A 22969-nucleotide genomic window follows, 5' to 3' on the forward strand; every position below is an offset into this window, starting at 1 on the left:
TGAGGGCAAATATATAAAGATACTATTATAGATATAGAAAGACGGTTCACTCATATTAGTTGTAAATGGGAGAAACTGCAACGCGCAATATCGCAGAATACGCCCCGCCTTCTAAGTAAAAGAGCCAATCGCTGATTCATAAAGTCATTGCGTCACTGCAGCTGCCGTTAGAAGCTCCGGTTCCCGTAGAAACCTCGTCTAACTTTTTTGACGCTATTTGTGCATAAGAAACAACATTTACGGGACAGTCCATGTCAGATTTTGTTGCTGATTTTGAAATGTTATTTAATTGTGAGTTCGCCAAGCAGTTTTCGAGATTTCCGGATTCACCCATTCAAATAGATAGGACTTGAATGCCCGAAATAACTGGCCGGAGGCGTTGCAAATATGGCGGCCGAGTGAACAGATTTTCCTTGAAAGGGACTTTGGTGAGTAAATGATGACAAAATGTTCATTTTTAGGAGAACAGTCCCTTGAAGTCGACATGGCTGTGGCTTCCATATAATTAGATAAATTATGAAATATAATTTTCCTTATTGTATTATACATATATATGTAATACAGTTGATTAAAAATTAGTTTATATTATAAAACTGACCAGAAATCATTTAAAATTTTGACTCTCTTTCATTAGTTCACCAAATCTACGCCATCTAGCGACGAACCGTCGGAATTCAAAATAGCACAAGTTACAGCTCATTTGCATAAATCACGTGAACTTCGAAATAAGCTCTAAACCACTTCGAATCGATTTATAAAGCTTAAAAACAGCACCAAAAAATTGTAAGATTTAGATGTGGCTCTAACCCAAAATGCTCTCAAGGGTCATTCCTAGGATTCGGTAATCAACTTTGATTTAAACTACATATAGGTAATTAATTTTCTAAATGCCCCACATCATTAGGCACATATCAAATCATATTTCCCCACCTCAGGCATTAAAGACCTTTTATTATTTTCAGTTTTTTTTTTTTTTTTTTCACATTTAAACACCTTTTATTCTCAGCCCAACAGACAAAATAGAATTGGTTTTAAAAGGATTTTACACAAAACCTGTAATAAAACAAACATTTGCCTACTGCTCATGTGTCACTCATGACAGCTTAATAACTACAAATGAAACATTTATGATAATTTTCACATTTTTATGGGACTGAAGTTAAAAATAGACAAATTGTGTCTATGGTGTGATGGGGTTGAAGACTGAGGCACTTTGAAGGGAGACGTTGCCTTCAATTTTATATATTTTTTAAATTTTGTCTCTCTCTCTCATATTGTGCCCAGATTTGCATAGACAACACTGTCTTTCTGCTGCTGATGTGGCTGCCATTCTGACACAGGATGCTTGTCAGTGTTTAAGTGCACACATTACATCAAATATTCTATTTATAACGAAATTATGAGTTGTCATGATTTTGGAAACAATGAGAAATATACAGATATGTGACGGGGTTGAGTTTTTTTGCTCACAATGTCCACTGCTCCTCTTGTAGGCCATATATGACAGCAATGAAATAAGTACATTGTATATACTTATGGTTAAAAATAAAATTTTGAAAAATAATTTTAATTTTATGTGATGTGGTTGAGTTGTTAAACTTGACAGTACCCTCCCTGGCTATAATATGCCTCAAAATATGAATAAAAAGTATGATACACTTACCATCTTCTGCACCACTGTTAAAGAGACCCGAATTATGTCATTTCTGGTAAATGATGCCACATATGGGTGGAGTCTAAATTATTATAGGCGTGACGGGGTTGAGTTCAGACTGAGGGACATAACTTTTTTTTTTTTTTTTAGAAAAATATTTTTTTACAAAAAAGTAACAGAAATAAATACAATATTGCCCAAATTATAGACACTGTGCACATTTTGTTAAATAGTATAAATTCAGTGCCTCAGGGACATGACAAAATGCTTAGTGTACGATAGAAATAAGACATTATTTTATGATAACAATGATTTAAATGCAATAATTATTTGTCTTAATTATAATGGACATACCAAAGAACCACCAAAAGTTTGGGGGAATGAAATATTACCGAATCCCAGGAATGACCCTCAAAATATTTATTTATTATTTTTACAAATTGACCACTGGTTGTATAAAAGTAAAACACACTCAACTGCTGCTGTTTTGACTTTTTAGCTCAGCTGTAGTTTACACCCACATATGTTAATGACAATATTTTTATACAAATAAAGAAGTGATTAATTTGCACTAATTAATAAAAAACATTGCAATAACAGTGCTCACACTTTGACAGGTTCCAATTTAACATGTTTTTTATGAATAAGTAGTGAATATTTCATTTGAAAACATTTGAAAAATTTTCACATCAATAAAATCAATAATTCACCTTCCAAAATTCAGTTGCGAAAAATTCTGTTTTTATTATTATTATTATCACTTTATTATTCCACATGTAATAATTGGTCCAAAAAAATTTACATATTTGCCTCCACAATTTTCACAGGTTGAAATTCAATTGGAATTTTTTTTTTTTGGCAAAAAAAAACAAATAAACAAAACTGTTTTCATTACTCTCACCAGTAGGTGGTGAATTCATGTATTGACTGATGATAATAAAGGCTAAAAACAGAGCAGAATTATGTATTTTAATGTAACCCGAGTGCTTGTACTCACACTGTGCATTCAAATATATATAGTATTCATATATGTATATATGTAAATACATTTATTTAATTACAAATATATTTATATTTTTTAAACGGTGACTTTTATTTTGACATTAACAGTGATGAAATGTTGCTGAACTCACACGGGTTTTCACAGTGTTGGTGCTGGAGTCTCTAGGCTGCTATGAGCGATCGGTTCGTTAAACCAGGTAAGAGCACAGAAACAATAGTAGTTCATGTATATAAACCATTTAATTTATAAGCTCACATATGATGTGTCTCTGTCACACTCGTGTGAGTGACAGCAGAAGTTAATGTCTTTCGTCCATCTCATTCATTCCCGGATACGTTAATTAGGAACTTTTCGTGACATATTTCCTGAGAGTTATAAACAAGGACAGGAGCGATGGCTAATGCAGAAAAGTGTGATAGAATGATAATCAACTTAATACTAATTGACTGTTAAAGATATTTGTATTAGAGTGTTTCCATTTGACAGCTCGTGACGTGGCATCTGGTGTTTAATGTCTCTGTTAAAGATACACGACCGATGTTAGTGAAAACACAATGAAACTACAACCACACAGCCTGAAACCAAACCCGACCAAAGTGAGCTAACCAGCCCAACATTGTAAAGTTCAGTGCGATTCACTCAGAACACAGAAAAGTGTTGTTTTCTTCTGCTCTTTCTTTCAGTGTTGTTAAACAAAATGTCTTGATTAAGGTTTGCCTGATTACTTTGCATCCAGGGTTTGAAATTAACTTTTTTTTTTTCACTCACCAGCCAATTAGCTGATATAGCTAAATTATTATCTTTTGGAAAATTATAAAATTTGGCCCATTTTGTTGTGGTCCTGCATACTAAGTACTTATTTTGTTAATTTGTGACGTTAAAAAGGTAAGATATAGTATGAATGTGTGTACTATGATTGTAATTCGGATGTACATCAGTCATGTTGTCATTGTCATGTGACCCACGCCGTCAGTTGCTGTCACTTCACTGCAGGCGTGTGAAGGTATCGGATATTGCTGAAGCTTTTATCACGGTATACGGTATTATCACGGTATTGAAATAAGTTACAAAAAAAGTGCTGTCATAATATAACAGGTTTAATTTTTTTTCTTGTAATAAAAAGAACTCTGAACATACAATAAAACAATACACAAAAATGGATAAAGGAAACAAATGTTTCAAACAGGTGCAAAAGAATTATAGGTAACACTTTACAATTAGGTCTCAGTAGTTAACTTTACTTAACTAACATTAACAATGAGCAATAGCTACATTTGTTATAAGTTATTATTCTTAGTTTTAGTTATTACGTAAAAATACAACTGATCATTGTTAGCTCAGGTCCATTAAATAATACAGACACAACCTTTGATTTTAATAATCTATTTAAATGTTGAAATTAACATTAAGTAAGATTAATAAATGCTTTAGAAGTATTTTTCTTTGTCAGTTTAATTACTTAAATATTTGGTGGTGATCTGAATGGGGAGGTTACAGGGTAACGGCTGCATTTCTGCTGTTCTGTCGGCGCCATCTACTGTCAGAGAGTGAATGTGCATTTTCATTTGTTCCACCATGAGCTGGTCCGTGTTGGGCTTGTTTACATCAGTGTGCACATGCCTGTGTATTTTGCCGCTCAAATTCAGTGAGTGAAACGTTTTTGTGTTTTTTTTCTCTCACTGAAACTTTGATGCACATCATCTCGTTTTATTAAGTCAACACAACAAAAGATGTGATACTCATCACATCACAGAACACACAGGTAAAAAGGCATGCAATTTGTTTTTTAAAATCATATTCATAACATGTAAATTTAATTAGGGGCCAAGCACCGAAGTTGTGTAGGCACCTATTGTAATAGTTAGTGTTCTTATTCTTCTTCTTCCACTTTGGAAGTCTATGGCAGCCGATAGAACCGCTTGCGGAAAAGTTATGAAATTTGGCACACAGATAGAGGACAGTCTGAACTTTAACCACAGCAATTTTGGAGTCTCTAACTCAATCGCTCTAGCGCCACCAACTGTCCAAATTTGCACTCATGGTTATGCTAATACCATTTGAACCGTAAGGGCTTGAAACAAAAAAATTTTTCCTCCGATTCCTTGGCTCAAGATGATTCGATTGCAAAATTTTTCCGTCATTTTGAATTTTCTGAAAAACCTACTTTTTTTTTTAACTCCTCCTAGACCATTTATCCGATGTTCATGAAGATTGAACTAGATTATTCTCAGACCATGCCGACAAAAAGTTATGGAATTCAAGTTGATTCGTTAAACCGTTCTCTAATAACTTGCAAACGAATTCGACAAATTCGTGCACACCAAAATGGACATGAGGCTATATCTCCGCAACGCTTTAGCTTATTCTGATCAAACTTGGCTTATGTTATGACAACCATGACCTGAGGGTATATGCACGTGCCACCCTAGTGGTCAGGAGATATGAAAAGTTGACATTTTTAGACTCTTTAGATTTGGTGCAGCATGCCAAGTTGAACGATACCCAATTGTCCCATATTGGCCATTTTGGGAGTCAGCCATTTTGAATGTTGTTGTAAAATGCTATTTAACAAATGCATTGGCATAACATTACAAAACTCGGTACGTGTCTTTGGCACCATTCCCTGAAGTTATTCAAAATGTTTTGGGCTGTGCCACCTTGTGGTCAAAAGTTATATAATGAAATTTACAAAAATGCTAATAACTTTTGATTGGTTTTGCCTATTGTAGTGTAACTGATCTTAATAGATTCCTTGGGTCATGCCGAGAACATGGATACCAATTTTGCCATAGTCGGCCAAACTTCCTGTCCGCCATTTTGATTTCATTTAAAAACTTTTTCAAACTCCTCCTGGAGCACTTGTCCGATTTTCACCAAAGTCAAATTGTATCTTCTTCAGACCATGCCGGAAAAAGTTATGGATTTCGGGTCGATAGAAATCATTTTCATATACCGCATCAACAAATTTGATGGCATAATGCCAAAACGAATCTGAGGCCGTATCTCTGCAATTCTTTGACACCAAACTATGCATGTGTCATTGTCACCTTACTCTGACCACACCACATCAATTTGGTCACAGCGCCACCTATTGGTAAAAACTGATAAACCATTAAATCATATTATTAGTGACTGTATTTATGATTTTTCAGCCATTTTGCCTAAAATCATTTTAATATGTCGTTAATTGCTCATAGTTGCAGTCGGTCTGATGCTCCCAGCCATGATGGCATGACTTATCATGCCTTCTTTGTGCTTGGCCCCTTAATTGTTGCTATATTTTGTATTGTCGCCAGTGGCGATCTCAGCAAAAATATCACTTGCATTAATATTTTTGGTCGCAAATGTGACCGTTTTAGGCGTAGTCTAAGAATAAAGAATAAATTAGCTTAGGGTTCACAATTATGAGACACCGAGATCAGTCTTGTTTTCACTTTCTCTTGTGAAAAATCAGGCACAAGCAGGGGTGTGATGAGGACACAGTAGCATGATGAGCTGGTGTTTGGGCTTTGGCTTTATTTTTTTATCTGGAAAATGAAGAGATTTCACCATTTCTGGATGAAAAACTCGAAACACCGGACATTTACCTTCAAATTACTTTGCACACCTTATGAAGCATAGATGGTAAGATATGCAAGGAACCTCACTCACTCATCATGCTGTTTTCTGCACAGGTAATCAGGAGCATGGATGGAACGACCCACCGCAGTTTTCCTATGGCTTGCAGAAGGATACAGGTGGACCGAAGCGGAATATTCTCAACAAGAGGGTTCATGCACCCCAACTTGCAGGTCAAGCTTATCCCCCGTATTAAATGTTGTTATCTACATCTTGATTCACCTATTTACATGTTTGCAACAGATGACTGATTGTATTTTTGCTAAACTTTTGTACTGTATGGATTGTTTAATCTTTTCCAGGCCTTTGATTTGATTACAAAATATGACAAATTCATCAAAAATTTGTCTGGTTAATCTTGATTAATAATAATATTATAGGTGCAATTAATGTTAATTAATCTCATCTTACATTAAAATCTGTAGGGGCTGTCCATCTCAATAATTGTAAAATAAATAATTAAAACTCTAAATTAGCTTAAAGTGTTAGTTCACCTGACAATGAAAATACTGTCATCATTTACTCACCCTCATGTTGTTCCAAACCCATACGACTTCTGAACACAAATGAAGATCGTGTTCCCCCATATTAAATGTGCTATTAGTAGACTGTTAGTAGACTGTTAGGGTTAGGTATTGAGGTTTGGGTTAGTAGAATAAGTTGACATGTAATTGCAAAGTGTCTTATAGTCAGAATGTCTGTTGGGAGCATAAAAATAAAGTGTTAGTAGATATTAAGCAGACAGTCTACTGATACTCTAATGAGAGTTAGTTGACATGTAGTTGACAAGTCACTAATAACTAGTAGAAAGTCTAACTGAAATAAAGAATGACCTTCAAAATAAAGTGTTACCTAAATTATTTATGCCCATATAGGTTCAGGATCAGAGATGCAATCCACACCAGTGGCGAGGGTGACACCTCCCCGGGGAATAATTCCTCCTCCGATGGACAGCGTCACTCCACCTTCCATGTGTCCAAGAATTCCTTCAGATGGAACGGCAGAGGCGGTAGAGCCGGAGACAGAGCCGTGCATTGAAGATGTGCAAGAACCTCTGTATTGGGCGTTGAATGCATGTAGACATACTGTGAAGGTAAACTCACTGTGTGACATGTTGAAAATAAAGTTCAGAGCATAAACCAATGGAAAAAACAGGCAGAATGGGAAAAAAATGGAGTAAGAAATATTTATGGTTCTGCACAGTTTCATAACAAGGAAATTGATTGTTAGGGTTTTAACAATAAAAAACACAGAGTTTGGAAAAGGTGTAAATAAATGGATCAGTTGTATCAATCACAAAACATACAGCAAATATCTAGAGTCTTTACAAGAAAGAAAAAAAACCCCATCAAAAACATTTTCTCAGTTTTGGTCAGGGGTGTCCAATCCTGCTCCGGAAAACTTTAGCTCCAACCACAGTTGGACTAGAAAACACTAGAAACTTCCAGGCAGGTGTGATGGAGCTATGGACATTTATGTTCCTGTTGTGACTCTTTTTTCTTTTCTTTTTTTGTTTCAGAAACAGATCTGTGATGATGTAGAAAGACGTCTGAAGCTTTTTGAGGACATGTGGAAAAGTGGGAAACTCTCTCCTTTAGTTAAACATAGGATGCATGGATTGTCCCAAGGTGAGTCAGAGTTGTTCACTTCCATTCACTGGTTCAGTCGTAAAACATTGCAGAACAAGGGTTGTAAACTTAGCCAGTTATGTGTACAGTAGTGGCCTAAAGTGATGTCCGGAGGGGATATTTGTTTTCAGTGACCCTTACAAATTCGATTAAACCATCAGAATATGAGGAAATTATTTTATAATTTTAAAATATTTTAAATCAACACTAAACTTGGTTGAAGTATTCATCTGACAAACAAATTGTAATAGCTTGAGGGCGAGTAAATCATGGGATAATTTTCATTTTTGGGTGAACTATCCCTTTAAGAAGTTTTCCCAGTTGCTGTTTTAGGACATTATTGAAGTTCATTATTCATTTAGACTGCTGTTGTCTAGCTTGGTAAAAGTTGACAAAATTGAGGAAAAACCTGCTAGATGTGCTTCGTTTCAGACCTGAAAAGAAGAAACTGGGATGCAGCTGATGAGATCCACAGAGGCCTCATGGTCGACCATGTTTCTGAAGTCAGTCAGTGGATGGTGGGAGTCAAGCGTCTCATCGCTGAAGCTCGGAGCCTGAACCCAGAACAGATCAACAACTGCACTGATCCAGGGTCTTGAGGACTGTATGATATCCAGTACTTCTCTGAAAACTCATGAATTCATTGGACAAGTTGCCGAAGTGATTTGTCTTAACTTATGTAAAGTTTTGTATTATCCATCTTTAAAAAAAACTGCCCATTACCATCTAGTTCATCTAATATTACTTCTATTTTTGTAGGGTGGTGCTGGGGAACAGTTCTTTCTTTTCTTTTCTTTTCTTTTCTTTTCTTTTCTTTTCTTTTCTTTCTTTCATCATAAATTTGCTTTGTATTTTGAGAAAAATTGAAAATGTAGGTAAATGAAAAGTATTTTACTACTATATATAAAAATCTGCTTTTAAAAAAAGGCTGATTGGCAACTATTCCAGCCCGAATAAAGCCCACAGTTTCACAGGCTCAACTGAGATGGTATTGAAATTTGTACAAATATAAATATATACTGTAAACTGTATTGTATACTGTACTGTATATAGGTAAACTGATTTGTACATACTGTAATAGGTAAACAGATCAGTAGCTGTCCACAGATTTGATTAGTACAGTTAAGATGTGCAATAAAATAGATGTTGAAACCTAGCATCAAACTGTTGGCAAACTGCCTGTTGTAACCGTTATAACATTATGCATAGTTCAAAACATCAGATGTAAAAGCCTATCTTAGTTGCATTCCAGTTGTTGTACATGTTCAATATCACTTAAGACACTGAAAATGTATCTCTTGGCATTATACATTAAAATAAATAAATAAATAAATAAAATAGAGACAGTTTCATGATTTTAGACCAAGCTATTAGAATTCTATAAGCAAAGAGATATTTTTCGTATTTCTTAACCAGTAGGTGGTGCTGTTCTGAAACTGCATAGGGCTTGGCATATCAAAGAATCCTATAGATCCATACATAGGAAAGTTTGGCACATAGATAGCGGTCTAATGTGCCACAGCAAATTTGGAGACTACCATGGTCTAAATTATGGTGTAAATTTAGACAGATTGTTAAAATTCATAACTTTCCTCCTAAGGGTACTATGGACTGTCATAGACTTAAGTCCAAGGGAAGAAAAAGATAAGTATTTTAAATATTTAAAGTATTTAATGCACATCATTTAAAATAATAATAATGAGCACTCGTAATATTTAGCAAATAATCCTATTAGTTCTTTTCAAGAAGCAGTTTCATTGGGATGAGCATCACAATAGTGAAAAAAGACACAATTTCCGTTTCTGTTGACACTTTATTTTGACGCGAGTTACACGTTACATGTACTTACTATAGTAATAACAGAAAAGTATGCATAATTACAAGCAACTAACCCTAACCTTAAACCTATTGAGAGCACATGTCGTTAATTAATATTACTCAGTACTTATTACTGTAATTACACTGTAACAATGTAACACACTGTAACAAACTTTAAAATAAAGGGTTACAGGACATTGTTACGGTATAATTGCACTAATAAGTACTGAGTAATATTAATTAACGACATGTGCTCACAATAGGTTTAAGGTTAGGGTTAATTGCTTGTAATTACTTTAAATGCACTTTATTTATGCATTGCAGAAAAAAATGCATTCATCCATTAAAAAAAAAGAAAAAAAAAAAAGAGTAATCCATACGATTCGGGGGGGGTAATAAAGGCCTTTTGAAGCGAAGGGATGCATTTTTGTAAGAAAACTGTCCATATTTATAACTTTATAAATTCAAATAACGAGCTTCCGGCAGACGACCATACACATACTGCGCACGTCAATTTGGGCGGAAGAGCAACCTTTGACCTCACGCGATGACGCACGCGGAGGCGCAGAGGAGAGAGCAAAACAAAACACTGGTCACGAATTAGAAATTTAAAATGAGAAATTTTAAAGAGAAATGTCGGAGGATTTCGATATAAAAGAAGAAGAGCTTGAGTTTGTTGCCAAGCCCTATTTGTTTGAACCATGAGAGGCGTCTAAGCTTAAGATACTCCGACATCCTGCATCATACATCGCGTCAGAGGATTACTCATTTGGCGATATGGTAATAGGGACACTGTAAAATAAAGTGTTACCAAATAAAGTTTAAGGCCGTATCATCCACAACAAATACGCAATGACAACAACAACACTTTGTAAAGCACTTTTATTTATAAGCCCGGTTGCATTAGAGCCAAACTGCAAAAAGTACATTTTACTCCGAAAACAATATCGTACCCACCCACTTTTTGACAATAAAAACAGCATGCCTCAACAAAACACAGTATATACGTCAAAAAACTATCAAAATGCTGCTATGCCTTTCATAAACTGTACTGAAACAATAGAGAAGACAAAAACATCAAAGAGGCCACAAAGCAAGTGTCTTTCAGTAGCCGTTTACAATGAAACATGTTACTAGAGGACATAGAAAAGGTTTTCCATGCATTTTATTTTTCAGTTCTAAATGTGTCTTTCTAAAGGCCCGTTCACACTAAGAACGATAACTAAAAATCGTTCTAAATATAAAAGAATAGCACTGTCCACACCACAGCTATAACGATATAGAGAAACAATACCGTTGGGATCATTTTCAGTACGATTTTTTTCCCAGATGTTGTACGATAAAACTGACAGCCAATCAGAAGCCATTCTAATTTAAGGGCTCGCGCGTTTAAAATGGCGGACGGCAGTGCGGAGAAGTTCATCGCTGAGAAAAAGCCACCACTGTTTGACAAGTCAAAACCCCTTTTCAAGGATACTTTAAAGAAAATGGATATATGGAAAACAATCGGTCATACCCTCGGAATAATTGGTGAGTAGAATTAACGATATATGCCATGCTAGCAAACAGTGTAAAATAAAATTGCAACGTGATCTCACGAGAAAACGTGTGTATTTTTTACGTAAATTGCGGTTCTTCCACACGTACATTTACTTACGTTTTCATACACACAAAAACGTACATTGACGTATTTATAGGACTAAAACGTAAAAATACTTACGTATTAACAGCAAAAAAAAAAAAAAAAAAACGTAAATCATGCAACGTAATGTATTAATATTAAAATCGTGGCTTTAATGATTTAACGATGTTTTTAGTCGAATTTATTGAAAGCAGTTTACTCATCTACTTAATATGAAATAACATTTCTGTTCGTGACTTGTGCTGCTCGTTTCGGAGGATTACATAATGTTAAACAAGACTACAATTTGAACCCTTAATGAATACATTTTCTGTAATTGTTTAACCATTTTGTAATATTTAGTTTGTTTGCTGTGAGACACAGAAGGCGTTTTCTCCTATGCAGCGACTGACAATACAACCATAAGATACACCAAAGCACAACATAAATTCACAAATAACATCCATTTTATTTGTTCGCTGTACTCCAAATCTTTAGAATCCATATGTTTGTAAGGAACAGATCCAAATTCAGCCCTTTATCCATCGATCTTCATCTTCATTCTCAGCAACAGGGACCGTCACAGTCAAAGCTCGCGCTCGTTATGATTCAAATTTGAAAGTAGCGCCACCCTCGAGAAGCGTTACGACATGGTTTACGGCACTGATATCGAACGCTCATTGGTTCTCACCTTCTTCGTCACAGATTGCGACATGCCGTGTTTCAGTGGATTGACATTTGAAATGAGTGCGCGCCTTCACGGAGAGAAGCCGGATTTATCATAATTTCATGGATTAATAAATTAAATCCTGCTCTGTACCCTATAAAAAACTATTACCGCCAGAGAGGACTGTAACTCATCATCATTTGAACTACTTTTGGTACCACTTTTGACATTTTCGCAAAAAATAAATTATTGTGATTATGCTTGTTTGTCTGTCATTCTTTTATTTATAACAGTAGGTAGTTTAAAGAAATGGTTATGGGTAGATTTAGGGGTAGGTGTAGGATTAGTGGCTCAAAATATCGTTTTAATGTTATATTTTTAGGCTACTAAAATTGTCATTTTTCTACACATTTCTGTTCTTTATGTTTTATTCTTTTAACATTCTGTATAAAATGGGTAGGTTTAGGTTCGGGATGGGGTTTAGGGATCTTACATTTATCTACAAAACGATAAAAGGGAAATTATACATATATCTTTATGACATGAAAGATTCGTAAATATTTTACGTTTTTTTCGCTGTAAAAACGTAAGTATTTTTACGTTTTAGTGCCATAATTACGTCAATATTGTACGTTTTAGCACCTTTCTAAACGTACAAAAATGTACGTTTTGTGTCTTTGAAAGTAACGTATTAATATCTACGTATTAACAATGAGACCAGGCTGAAAATTACCTCAGGTATCCAGCGCTAGTTTCGACAACACTGTCTTGATTCCTTTGAAGTTGCAGTGAAAAAGATAAGGCGTTGTTTTTATTCCGCTATATTGACTTCGTCAGCTAAATTCACTCTTAGATTAGATCGATTACACTAGCTATTCCCTCCAAACATAGCATGCTGAGGATATCTGCTGGTTAATGCAACAAAAACGGGGAAAAAATTGAAATTGTTGAAACCGCAGCGCGTGAGCTTAAAAAAAAAACCAGACCGTTATCGTTCGTTGGTGTGGACGCAAATATAGTTCTCTTTATAGCTATCGTTCTTCGTGTGAACGAGCCTTAAAAAGATACATAAAGAGGAAAATAATTGAAAACTTGAGTTCTGTAATGACAGTTGAATAATAATTAACTCGTTCAAATATTATGAGTGGATCTTTGTCGGATAAAATTGTGAAGATTGCAGGTGGATTTCTGTTTATGGTAGTATATCACACAATCAAACCTGATGAATAGCGGTTTTGTACAGCCATGGCCAAACATTTGCACACACCTTGTTTTGATAAAATGAATCAAATAACAAAAAAAATCGTGCATACATTCATCACATCAACATTCTTGTTTTTCAAAATAAATACTAAGCATTATTTGACAAATCTGACTAATCAGCTCATACAGTATTACTAATAAAATGTAAATGGTTTAATAAATCTGAACATACATTAATCTGTGCATATAAGATGCAAAATGTGTTAATATACCTTACAAATTTTTAGATAAGACAAAAAGACTGAGTTGAATAGCCCAGAAACTGCAATAGTCTGAATACAATATCAACAAGTTAAAATGCTGAGCATCACTATGTAGAATTAGCAATGTCCACCTTCTTGAATCATTTTAACAACTGTGATTCCATTGTTCTCGTTAATAAATATGAACGCACATTTGTGAGCGATGAGTGCCTTCTGTTGTCAAGCAAATAGAGCGTTTTAAAAACAACATCAGTAGATTAGCACTTCCCTCACTGGTAACAACACCCATTATTGAAAGCTCTCTCTCTCTCTAACAACATGCTTCCATTGAATTTGAATAGACGTTAAGCCTAGACATCAAACGTAGAGCTTCTGTGACTTCAAGAGACTTCCTTTTGTAGTGAAAAGAAAAAATCCCTGAATCCTAAGATACAAAAGGAAGAACAAATATACCAGCTCTACTGGAAGAACTTTATCAAAGTGCTCTGAGCACACCACACCAGACCCAGGCTCTGGAAAACAAAATATCTTGGAGCAAAGGTCTCACATGCAGTTACTGTAGCCCCACAAAGCATAATGCCACCGTCAGCATCATCTTTAACTTTAAGCAACAGTTCGTTGAGTGGGTTGCTCAGCCCCCTTGATCCATCTGTTCTTGCAGTGCAGATTTTTATTTTTTTGTGCTATCGATGCAGCTTTGATTTCAAGGGCTAAACGTATACTGAAATTCGCTGTTGTTCAATGTGCTTAACTATAGTAGAAAGAGTTCTGAAAATTGGTTGATATCTATTCACATGAAAAAGTCATTACAATATTCTTACCGAGCAGTTAAACATTAAATGTAGATGTGGAATTGACTTTATTTCAAATATCTAAACGTGTATTGAAGATTTTGTTTAACTGTAAAGTAAAAATAGAGAGCTCCTTTTCAATAGGATTGTTACAATCGAGTTTTATTACAGGCATAGGAGAGAGAGATTGAAAAACTAATGCCTAAATGTTTACTGCATTGAAGTAAAAATTAAAAAGAATATATCGAAACACCCGTGTCGTTTTTATAAAACACAGGCAACAGGATCTCTTTTGGTTGGAATGTAGTACTTGCTCCATGCTTGTCCCGAATAGCACGTTTTTGCACACTTATGGTCGAAACATGGTGGCTAATTTTGTAAACATACCCAAATATACTGAAAAAAAAAATTAATACCACACAGCACAAAGTGGCTTCATCATAGTTTATCCATAAAAGAAGTGTTCTGAGCAATGAGGAATAAATGCTGAAGTGAATGTGATGACACTGTAAAGCAGAGGGCCAATGAAGTTCAAGGAAAAGATGAGAAGCTCGGAGCTTGTACATCCTCAAGCGAGTGATCCTGCAACTCTGATGTTGACAACTGAGACAGAAACAGAGAGAAAGGTCAGTTCGCAAACTGTAATGGAGCCAGAATACTGTTATGAATATTTAGCTTCATCCCTCATCAAACACAGCTTCCTGTCATTTTTCCAAGTAATCCTGAAGACTTTGCTCATAATTTTCATGCATGTTTGATTTGGAATTGAACTCTGCAGAACCGGAATTGTCCGTTCACAAATATTTCTAAGTCTAATTTCTTCACCATTAGCGACACCAAACAAGATATGTTAATATATGATGATGTTATCAAACCAGTTTCCCCAAATCCACCCTCCTCCTTTCATTGGTCAACCAAATAGATAGTCCCGCCCTAAACTCATGCCTGCCATAGTGACGAGAAGTCTGAATCATTTCCATTTTCCAGAATTGGACCATTTCCGGTCCAATTAATCAGTTTGCAGTCGGTGTAGACCGTAATTAAATAGCTGTTATTTCTTTAGAATATCTGTACATGATCAGAGTATTTTTTTACTTTCACTACAATCAAAAGCATAAATACACTATACAGTTTTGGGACGCCTGCCTTTACGTGCACATGAACTTTAATGACATCCCATTCTTAATCTGTAGGGTTTAATATGGAGTTGGCCCACCCTTTGCAGCTATAACAGCTTCAACTCTTCTGGGAAGGCTTTCCACAAGGTTTAGGAGTGTGTTTATGGGAATTTTTGACCATTCGTCTAGAAGCACATTTGTGAGGTCAGGCACAGATGTTGGACGAGAAGGCCTGGCTCACAGTCTCCGCTCTAATTCATCCCAAAGGTGTTCTATTGGGTTGAGGTCAGGACTCTGTGCAGGCCAGTCAAGTTCCTCCACACCAAACTCGCTCATCCATGTCTTTATGGACCTTGCTTTGTGCACTGGTGCGCAGTCATGTTGGAACAGGAAGGGGCCATCCCCAAACTGTTCCCACAAAGTTGGGAGCATGAAATTGTCCAAAATGTCTTGGTATGCTGAAGCATTAAGAGTTCCTTTCACTGGAACTAAGGGGCCAAGCCCAACCCCTGAAAAACAACCCCAAACCATAATCCCCCCTCCACCAACCTTAACACTTGGCACAATGCAGTCAGGCAAGTACCGTTCTCCTGGCAACCGCCAAACCCAGACTCGTCCATCGGATTGCCAGACAGAGAAGTGTGATTCGTCTCTCCAGAGAACACGTCTCCACTACTCTAGAGTCCAGTAGCGGCGTGCTTTACACCACTGCATCCGACGCTTTGCATTGCACTTGGTGATGTAAGGCTTGGATGCAGCTGCTCGGCCATGGAAACCCATTCCATGAAGCTCTCTACGTACAGTTCTTGAGCTAATCTGAAGGCCACATGTAGTTTGGAGATCTGTAGCTATTGACTCTGCAGTAAGTTGGCGACTTCTGCACACTGTGCGCCTCAGCATGCGCTGACCCCGCTCTGTGATTTTACGTGGCCTACCACTTCGTGGCTGAGTTGCTGTTGTTCCCAATTGCTTCCACTTTGTTATGATACCACTAACAGTTACCGTGGAATATTTAGTAGTGAGGAAATTTCACGAATGGACTTATTGCACAGGTGGCAACACAGTACCACGCTTGAATTCATTGAGCTTCTGAGAGCGACCCATTCTTTCACAAATGTTTGTAGAAGCAGTCTGCATGCCTAGGTGCTTGATTTTATACAACTGTGGCCATGGAAGTGATTGGAACACCTGAATTCAATGATTTGGAGGGGTGTCCCAATACTTTTGGCAATATAGTGTATCTTACTTTTTACTCTATGACAGTTTTTAAAACCATATTGTGCCTCATTATTCAAAGCCAAAGAAGCCAGTTTTTTTCCCTGAATGAAGTATTCAAGGCTTTGTTACACCATAACTGTTTCTAAACATTTCAAATTTTCAATCTTCATAGAGCAAAATACAAAATTTTGTACCATTCAAATGAAGTAAAAAAAAAAAATCCAGAAAAAAAAACTAAACGTAACATTTTTCAGTCAAAAATGGCCGAACAGCACCAGAGGGTGAAAGAAACATTTTTTAGATATTGACCATTTGTTGCCAATGAAAATGAAATTTTCAACGCTATCTCACGACCAATTCGTACGTACAGTGCCACTTGAAAGTTTGTGAACCCCTTTGCAGAATCTGTGAAATTTTAACAAAATAAGAGAGATCATACAAAATGCATGTTATTTTTTATTTAGTACTGTCCTGAGTAAGATATTTTACATAAAAGATGTTTACATACAATTCACAAGACAAAAAAATAGCTGAATTTATTAAAATGACCCCATTCAAAAGTTTGTGAACCATTGATTCTTAATACTGTGTGTGGTTACCTGGATGATCTACGACTGTTTTTTTGTTGTGTGATGGTTGTTCATGAGTCTCTTGTTTGTTCTGAGCAGTTAAACTGAGCTCTGTTCTTCAGAAAAATCCTCCTGGTCCTGCAGATTCTTCAGATTTCCAGCATCTTTTGCATATTTGAACCCTTTACAGCAGTGACTGAATGATTTTGAGATCCGTCTTTTCACACTGAGGACAATTGAGGGACTCAAACACAACTATTAAAAAAGGTTCAAACATTCACTGATGCTCCAGAAGGAAACACGACGCATTAAGAGCCGGGGGGTGAAAACTTTTTGAATTTGAAGATCAAGGTAAATTGTACTTAATTTGTCTCCGGGAAACATGTAGGTATCTTCTGTTGCTTCCAAAGGGCAGTACTAAATGAAGAAAATTGATATTTAAACAAAATAAGAAAAATTTGGACATCTTCATCTTGTTCAAAAGTTTTCACCCCCCGACTCTTAATGCATCGTGTTTCCTTCTGGAGCATCAGTGAATGTTTGAACCTTTTTTAATAGTTGTGTTTGAGTCCCTCAATTGTCCTCAGTGTGAAAAGACGGATCTCAAAATCATTCAGTCACTGCTGTAAAGGGTTCAAATATGCAAAAGATGCTGGAAATCTGAAGAATCTGCAGGACCTGGAGATTTTTCTGAAGAACAGAGCTCAGTTTAACTGCTCAGAACAAACAAGAGACTCATGAACAACCATCACACAACAAACAAACAGTCGTAGATCATCCAGGTAACCACACACAGTATTAAGAATCAATGGTTCACAAACTTTTGAACTGGGTCATTTTAATAAATTCAGCTATTTTTTTCTTGTGAATTATATGTAAACAACTTTTGTATTATGTAAAATATCTTAATCAGGACAGTACTAAATAAAAAATAACATGCATTTTGTATGATCTCTCTTATTTTGTTAAAATTTTTCACATTTTCACAGATTCTGCAAAGGGTTCACAAACTTTCAAGTGGCACTGTATTTTACAAGGTGGATAATTTGTACGAATTCTTACGACCTCACTCATACGAATTCATACGATTTGTCTAAACCCCAGTGACGGGTGGGTTTAGGGGCGGGGTTAGGGGTAGGTCATTTGTACGGATTCATACGAATTTGGCAACTCGTAAAATACATACGATTTAACAAAAAACGTATGAAATCGTACGACCTCACTCTTACGATTTCATACGTTTTTTGTTAAATCGTACGTATTTTACGAGTTGCCAAATTCGTATGAATTCGTACAAATTCGTATATAATTAGCCACCTTGTAAAATACGTACGAATTGCCGTGAGATCGGGTTGAGAGATGACTAACTAAAAAAAAAAAAGAGGAAGTGACCCTAATAAGCCAATGTATCATATAATCCCGCTTTTTCATTTTTTTTTTTTTTGTAAATATAAAAAAGTCAGAAAGCAGGAAATGATTTGTTTCGCAGTAACTGCACAAGCTTCTTACTGCTATGGTCGGTTCTATGGGCTGCAGAAAAATAAGAAAAAGAACAAGAATACAATCATCTTCAATGCTTTGCTCCAATAATAAATTAATTTTGACACATCTTACCTGACTCTCTTATTTAGTGATGGCAGACGGAGAGCCTGAACGATGGAAATGGACTATCTGCCACTTGCCATCTTTACGATGCCAGATTCGTGTCTCCTCTGACTGGGCAGTGCATGGCATTCCGTTCGTGTCCAGGTACTGCGTGATACGAATGTAGGCGATACAGGCGGCCTCCTCTCCGATCAGATGGATATGAGGGTTCAGGATGGTAGTGTGAACTGGCTTGCTGTTCTTTGACCACACTGTTAAAAAACAACAAAAAAGCATCACCTTTTCAAATAAATAGAGCCTCAACAGTGCTGTATGGATACAGATTGTTAGAGGATCTGAATCTTGAGAGTGTGCAATGTAAGAAACTTTAGCACTATACTCAGCAGACATTTTCCCAAACCACAGTTTTTTTCTTTAAATATAAAGGGGGGAAAGAGTACGCAAGTGCTACCTTAATTGTAAAAATACCACTTGCCTTGAAGGTCTTTGAAATAATGCAGAACTTTTCAAAATGTGCCACAAAGCATGTTTCAACAACATATGATATGACCAAAAAAGACTGAGAAATTAAAAACATGGCTTGGTGCATAATGCACTTGATATGACACGTGTCTGTGTCTTGTGTCTGACTTTAGTTTAACTTTCAATGCAACTGGTACAACACTGAAAAACCTAGTTTAGAAACAAGATATTGATGAATGACAGTGGCCTTTTTGGATGTGATCCAGTTGTTTTAATCCAAGAAAGAAAGGCTTCTATACCTCAACATATGGTGATACAGTATGTGAAGCATACAAACAGGCTGTCATCAGAGTTATGTCCATGCTGGATATTTTCTTATTTTTCTGTATTGTTTTGAACAAATGCTCCCCAAATGTTGTGAATCATTGTCTGGATGTCACAATTGAACACCACATCACATACTGCTTTGACAAATTAGAAACTTCACTGATATTTTGGATCACACATTAGCAACTATTTGATTTATATGTTGAATATACAGAAAATATGCAGCGTTTGACACCAATATGAATGTAACACCCTCTAAAAGGGTTGCTTCCCCTGAGCGCCACCAGAGGTCTCCATCCCCTGAGTTTTGACATCAGACTAATAACCTATTTAAGCACTGAGCTCACTTGCCTCAGTGTGAATTTCTGTGTTGTCCTGCAAATGTCTCTGAGCATTTTGGATTATTCTTTTGACTGGATTTACCTCTGCTTGACCCTGCTTGTTTTTGGACATTATTATTTTTGCTTCTTCCCTTGATCTGGATTGTTTGGACTGTTTATACCCTAGCCCACGGGTGTCCAAACTTGCTCCTGGAGGACCACTGTCCAGCAGAGTTTAGCTCCAACTTGCCTATTAAGACCTTGATTAGCTGTGTTTAATTGGGGTTAGAGCTAAACTCTGCTGGACAGTGGTCCTCCAGGAGCAAGTTTGGACAGCCTGTTTCACTGTTGCTCTGACAGATTAACTTGGACTGATTTCTTGTGTTGTTGGAACTGTTACGCTGTATTTCGCTGTATGCACTGAGTTTTGTTGCATCACCTCTCTGCTGCCGTAATACGCACATTGTTTGTCATTCTGATATCCGCAAACAATGAACTGCACATTGATCCTAACTCTCAAGCCTCCTCGTCACGAAGAAATATAATGCTAAATATAATATAATCGGTGAAAATTAGGGTTGGGAATCCTTTGAATTATAACAATTCTGATTCTTATCGATTCCGATTCTTAATTTCAATTCCAATAAGGTAAAAAAAACAACAACTTGGATATCATTTACATTTATTCCAAGTCTTATTGCAAAACATTTTATTGTAGATGAATACCATGAACAAAAAACAACAGGCTAAAGAACACTTACACGAGGAACTTTTGCCTATGGTTTAAAAATACCATTAAAAACAACTAGCCTAACTAACATAAATGTCAAGCATTATTAAAGACAAGTAAGCGCTAGAAAATTAACAATCGCACAAATAGCCTAAATACAACTGATTGAAATAAAGTGTTTTAAGATTTTTAGGTATTCAGGTTCAGAAACTGAAATCAAATGTAAAATAACATTGCAATTTATAAATAAAATATACATTACAAATATAGTCCGAAAAGTTATTCAGTCAAGAACAGCGAGTGAATTTTCTCTTTGTCTTTTGTTGTTTGATTAACGTTATTATAGAGACAGCAGCAGGAATATATTAGGCTGCTTTCACTTTAAGAGCTGCACGGATCCATTATACTGATACACATGCGTTTTCATGGTCAACTGTTTATGTTCACTTAAGACATAACTGACTGTGTTTACGAGGATATTCTGACATATTTTTGTGTGTATTTGTCCGTTCAAGTGCAAAAAGTCCACGAACAAGTCTTCTTGTGCTTGAATGGTTTAAAGTCATATTAAAATATGGACAAAGGAATCTATTAGAAGAATCGAAATTTTAATTTTATAACAAGTATCCGATTCCTGACCTGAAGTATCTGATTCCAGAATTGGAATCGATTTTTGATTCCCAACTCTAGTAAAAATGTTTATAACACACAGATTAGATTACTACTTACATTCAATTAGCGTTATAAAAATCTTGGACAAATTGCATTAGGCAGATGTTATTGGAATTTTGCTTTTAATTAATGTGTGTGTGTGTGTGCATTTTTGTGATTTATGAGGACACAAATTTGTATAAAGACATGGATATTACACTGGTATTACGATGTAAACATGAAATATGAGGACATTTCATGAGTCCTCATATTTGAAATAGCTTTAAAAACATACTGAACAATGTTTTATTAAAAATGTAAAAGTGCAGAATGTTTTCTGTGATGGGTAGGTTTAAGTGTAGGGGGATAGAATGTACAGTTTGTACAGTATAAAAACCATTACGCCTATGGAATGTCCTCACTTTGATAGCAAAACAAACCTGTGTGTGTGTGTGCGTGTGTGTGTGTGTGTGTGTGTGTGTGTGTGTGTGTGTGTGTGAGTGTGAATATTTCAGCTTACAGTTTTCAAAGTAGAAGCGATGGAAATCCAGTCCCTCCACCAGATTGCCCAGGGCCTCAGGCTCAAACGCTGTAACACTGGGATCACACATCTTCCTGCACACAAACATCACTTATTGGATCACTGAAAAGATGACACACTTCTAAAGTTCATCAGATTGACACTAATGAACAATGGTTCTTTTTTTTCTCCAAGCATACAAATATACAGGATTATGTGAAGTAATTTGGTAGTTGAACTGGCTAAACCATTATCCTCCTGCTGCATGTCTCGGACACAGCCAACTAATATGATAATATATCTTATTGAATGAAGTCTTGGCATTGATTCATTGGTTGTGGAGCTCTTTAAAATCTCATTTTATAACCAGGCCTAGGAAGTTAGGCACACCAGCATTCAGACAGGAAAAGAGATGCAGAATATCTGGAACCTTGAAACGATAACTTACTCCCTCATGAGCATGACAGGAGGCCATCTGCTTTTTAACATCACAATTTCCATTTCAGGGAGGCATTTTTTATGTAGCTGACAGGAAGTGAGGCTGTATCTTGGCATCACTGGCACCATGGCCTGACAAATTATACCGAATTTATTTTTGCAATCAAATCTATATGGATATACAAATGGTCCAGTTTGAAGGCATCAGTTATTGAGTGAATGTTCAACCACAGGTAGAAGGAGAAAGTTTGACTTCTGCTTTAAATGCTTTAGCTCTTCATGCAGGAGGGTCATGCAGGAGCTCAATCAAGTGGATTCTGATTGGCTGTCAATGGTTCAACAGATCATTCATCAGCTGGAATACAAAGCTTTATAGTTACAGTTATCATCCTTGGTGTGAACAAGCCTTTACAGACGTTAAAAAAAGTGTTACAACCGTCCCCCGTCTCCACTACAGTACATTCATATTTAATGATTAGCAATGCCAATGACGAAGGACTGGATGAAAAACAAATGTTGCCCAAACTCACGTGTAATTCTCAAAGTCTCCATTGCTGATGGCTTCAATGAGTTGCTCAGTTACTTTGATGATTTCTTGCTTCCTCACTGAAAAACAGAAAGATAAATATTTTAAAGGTTTTTTCAGTGGTGCAGATTGTGGTAGATCCCACTGTATGAGGGTCATTTTTTTTTAACGATTATTTTCACTTATTAGGTTCAACTTTTATGTTGAAATAGTAACCAG

General features: G+C 36.1%; 2 protein-coding genes across 3 annotated transcripts in view; one reads left to right on the forward strand and one right to left on the reverse strand.

Moving 5' to 3' along the window:
• The first annotated feature begins 2702 nt into the window (after positions 1-2702).
• Positions 2703-9245, forward strand: sra1 (steroid receptor RNA activator 1). Its single transcript, XM_051878242.1, has 5 exons — positions 2703-2853; positions 6332-6448; positions 7151-7368; positions 7795-7903; positions 8336-9245. The coding sequence occupies exons 1-5, from the start codon at positions 2829-2831 to the stop codon at positions 8500-8502; spliced, it is 636 nt and encodes a 211-aa protein (XP_051734202.1). The 5' UTR covers positions 2703-2828; the 3' UTR covers positions 8503-9245.
• Positions 9246-10584: 1339 nt separating this feature from the next.
• The window catches only part of camk2a (calcium/calmodulin-dependent protein kinase II alpha), a 61844-nt gene continuing 49459 nt past the window's right edge, over positions 10585-22969 (reverse strand). For both annotated transcript variants that reach the window (XM_051878239.1, XM_051878241.1), the window contains 4 exons: positions 22755-22830; positions 21787-21881; positions 18786-19027; positions 10585-14869 (listed from right to left, as the gene is read on the reverse strand). In XM_051878239.1, the coding sequence (XP_051734199.1) occupies positions 18795-19027; positions 21787-21881; positions 22755-22830 (404 nt within the window). In that variant the 3' untranslated portion in view covers positions 10585-14869; positions 18786-18794. The remainder of the gene's footprint in view (positions 14870-18785; positions 19028-21786; positions 21882-22754; positions 22831-22969) is intronic.

This window comes from Ctenopharyngodon idella, chromosome 21 (genome assembly GCF_019924925.1).
Source record: "Ctenopharyngodon idella isolate HZGC_01 chromosome 21, HZGC01, whole genome shotgun sequence".
Lineage (NCBI taxonomy): Eukaryota > Metazoa > Chordata > Actinopteri > Cypriniformes > Xenocyprididae > Ctenopharyngodon > Ctenopharyngodon idella.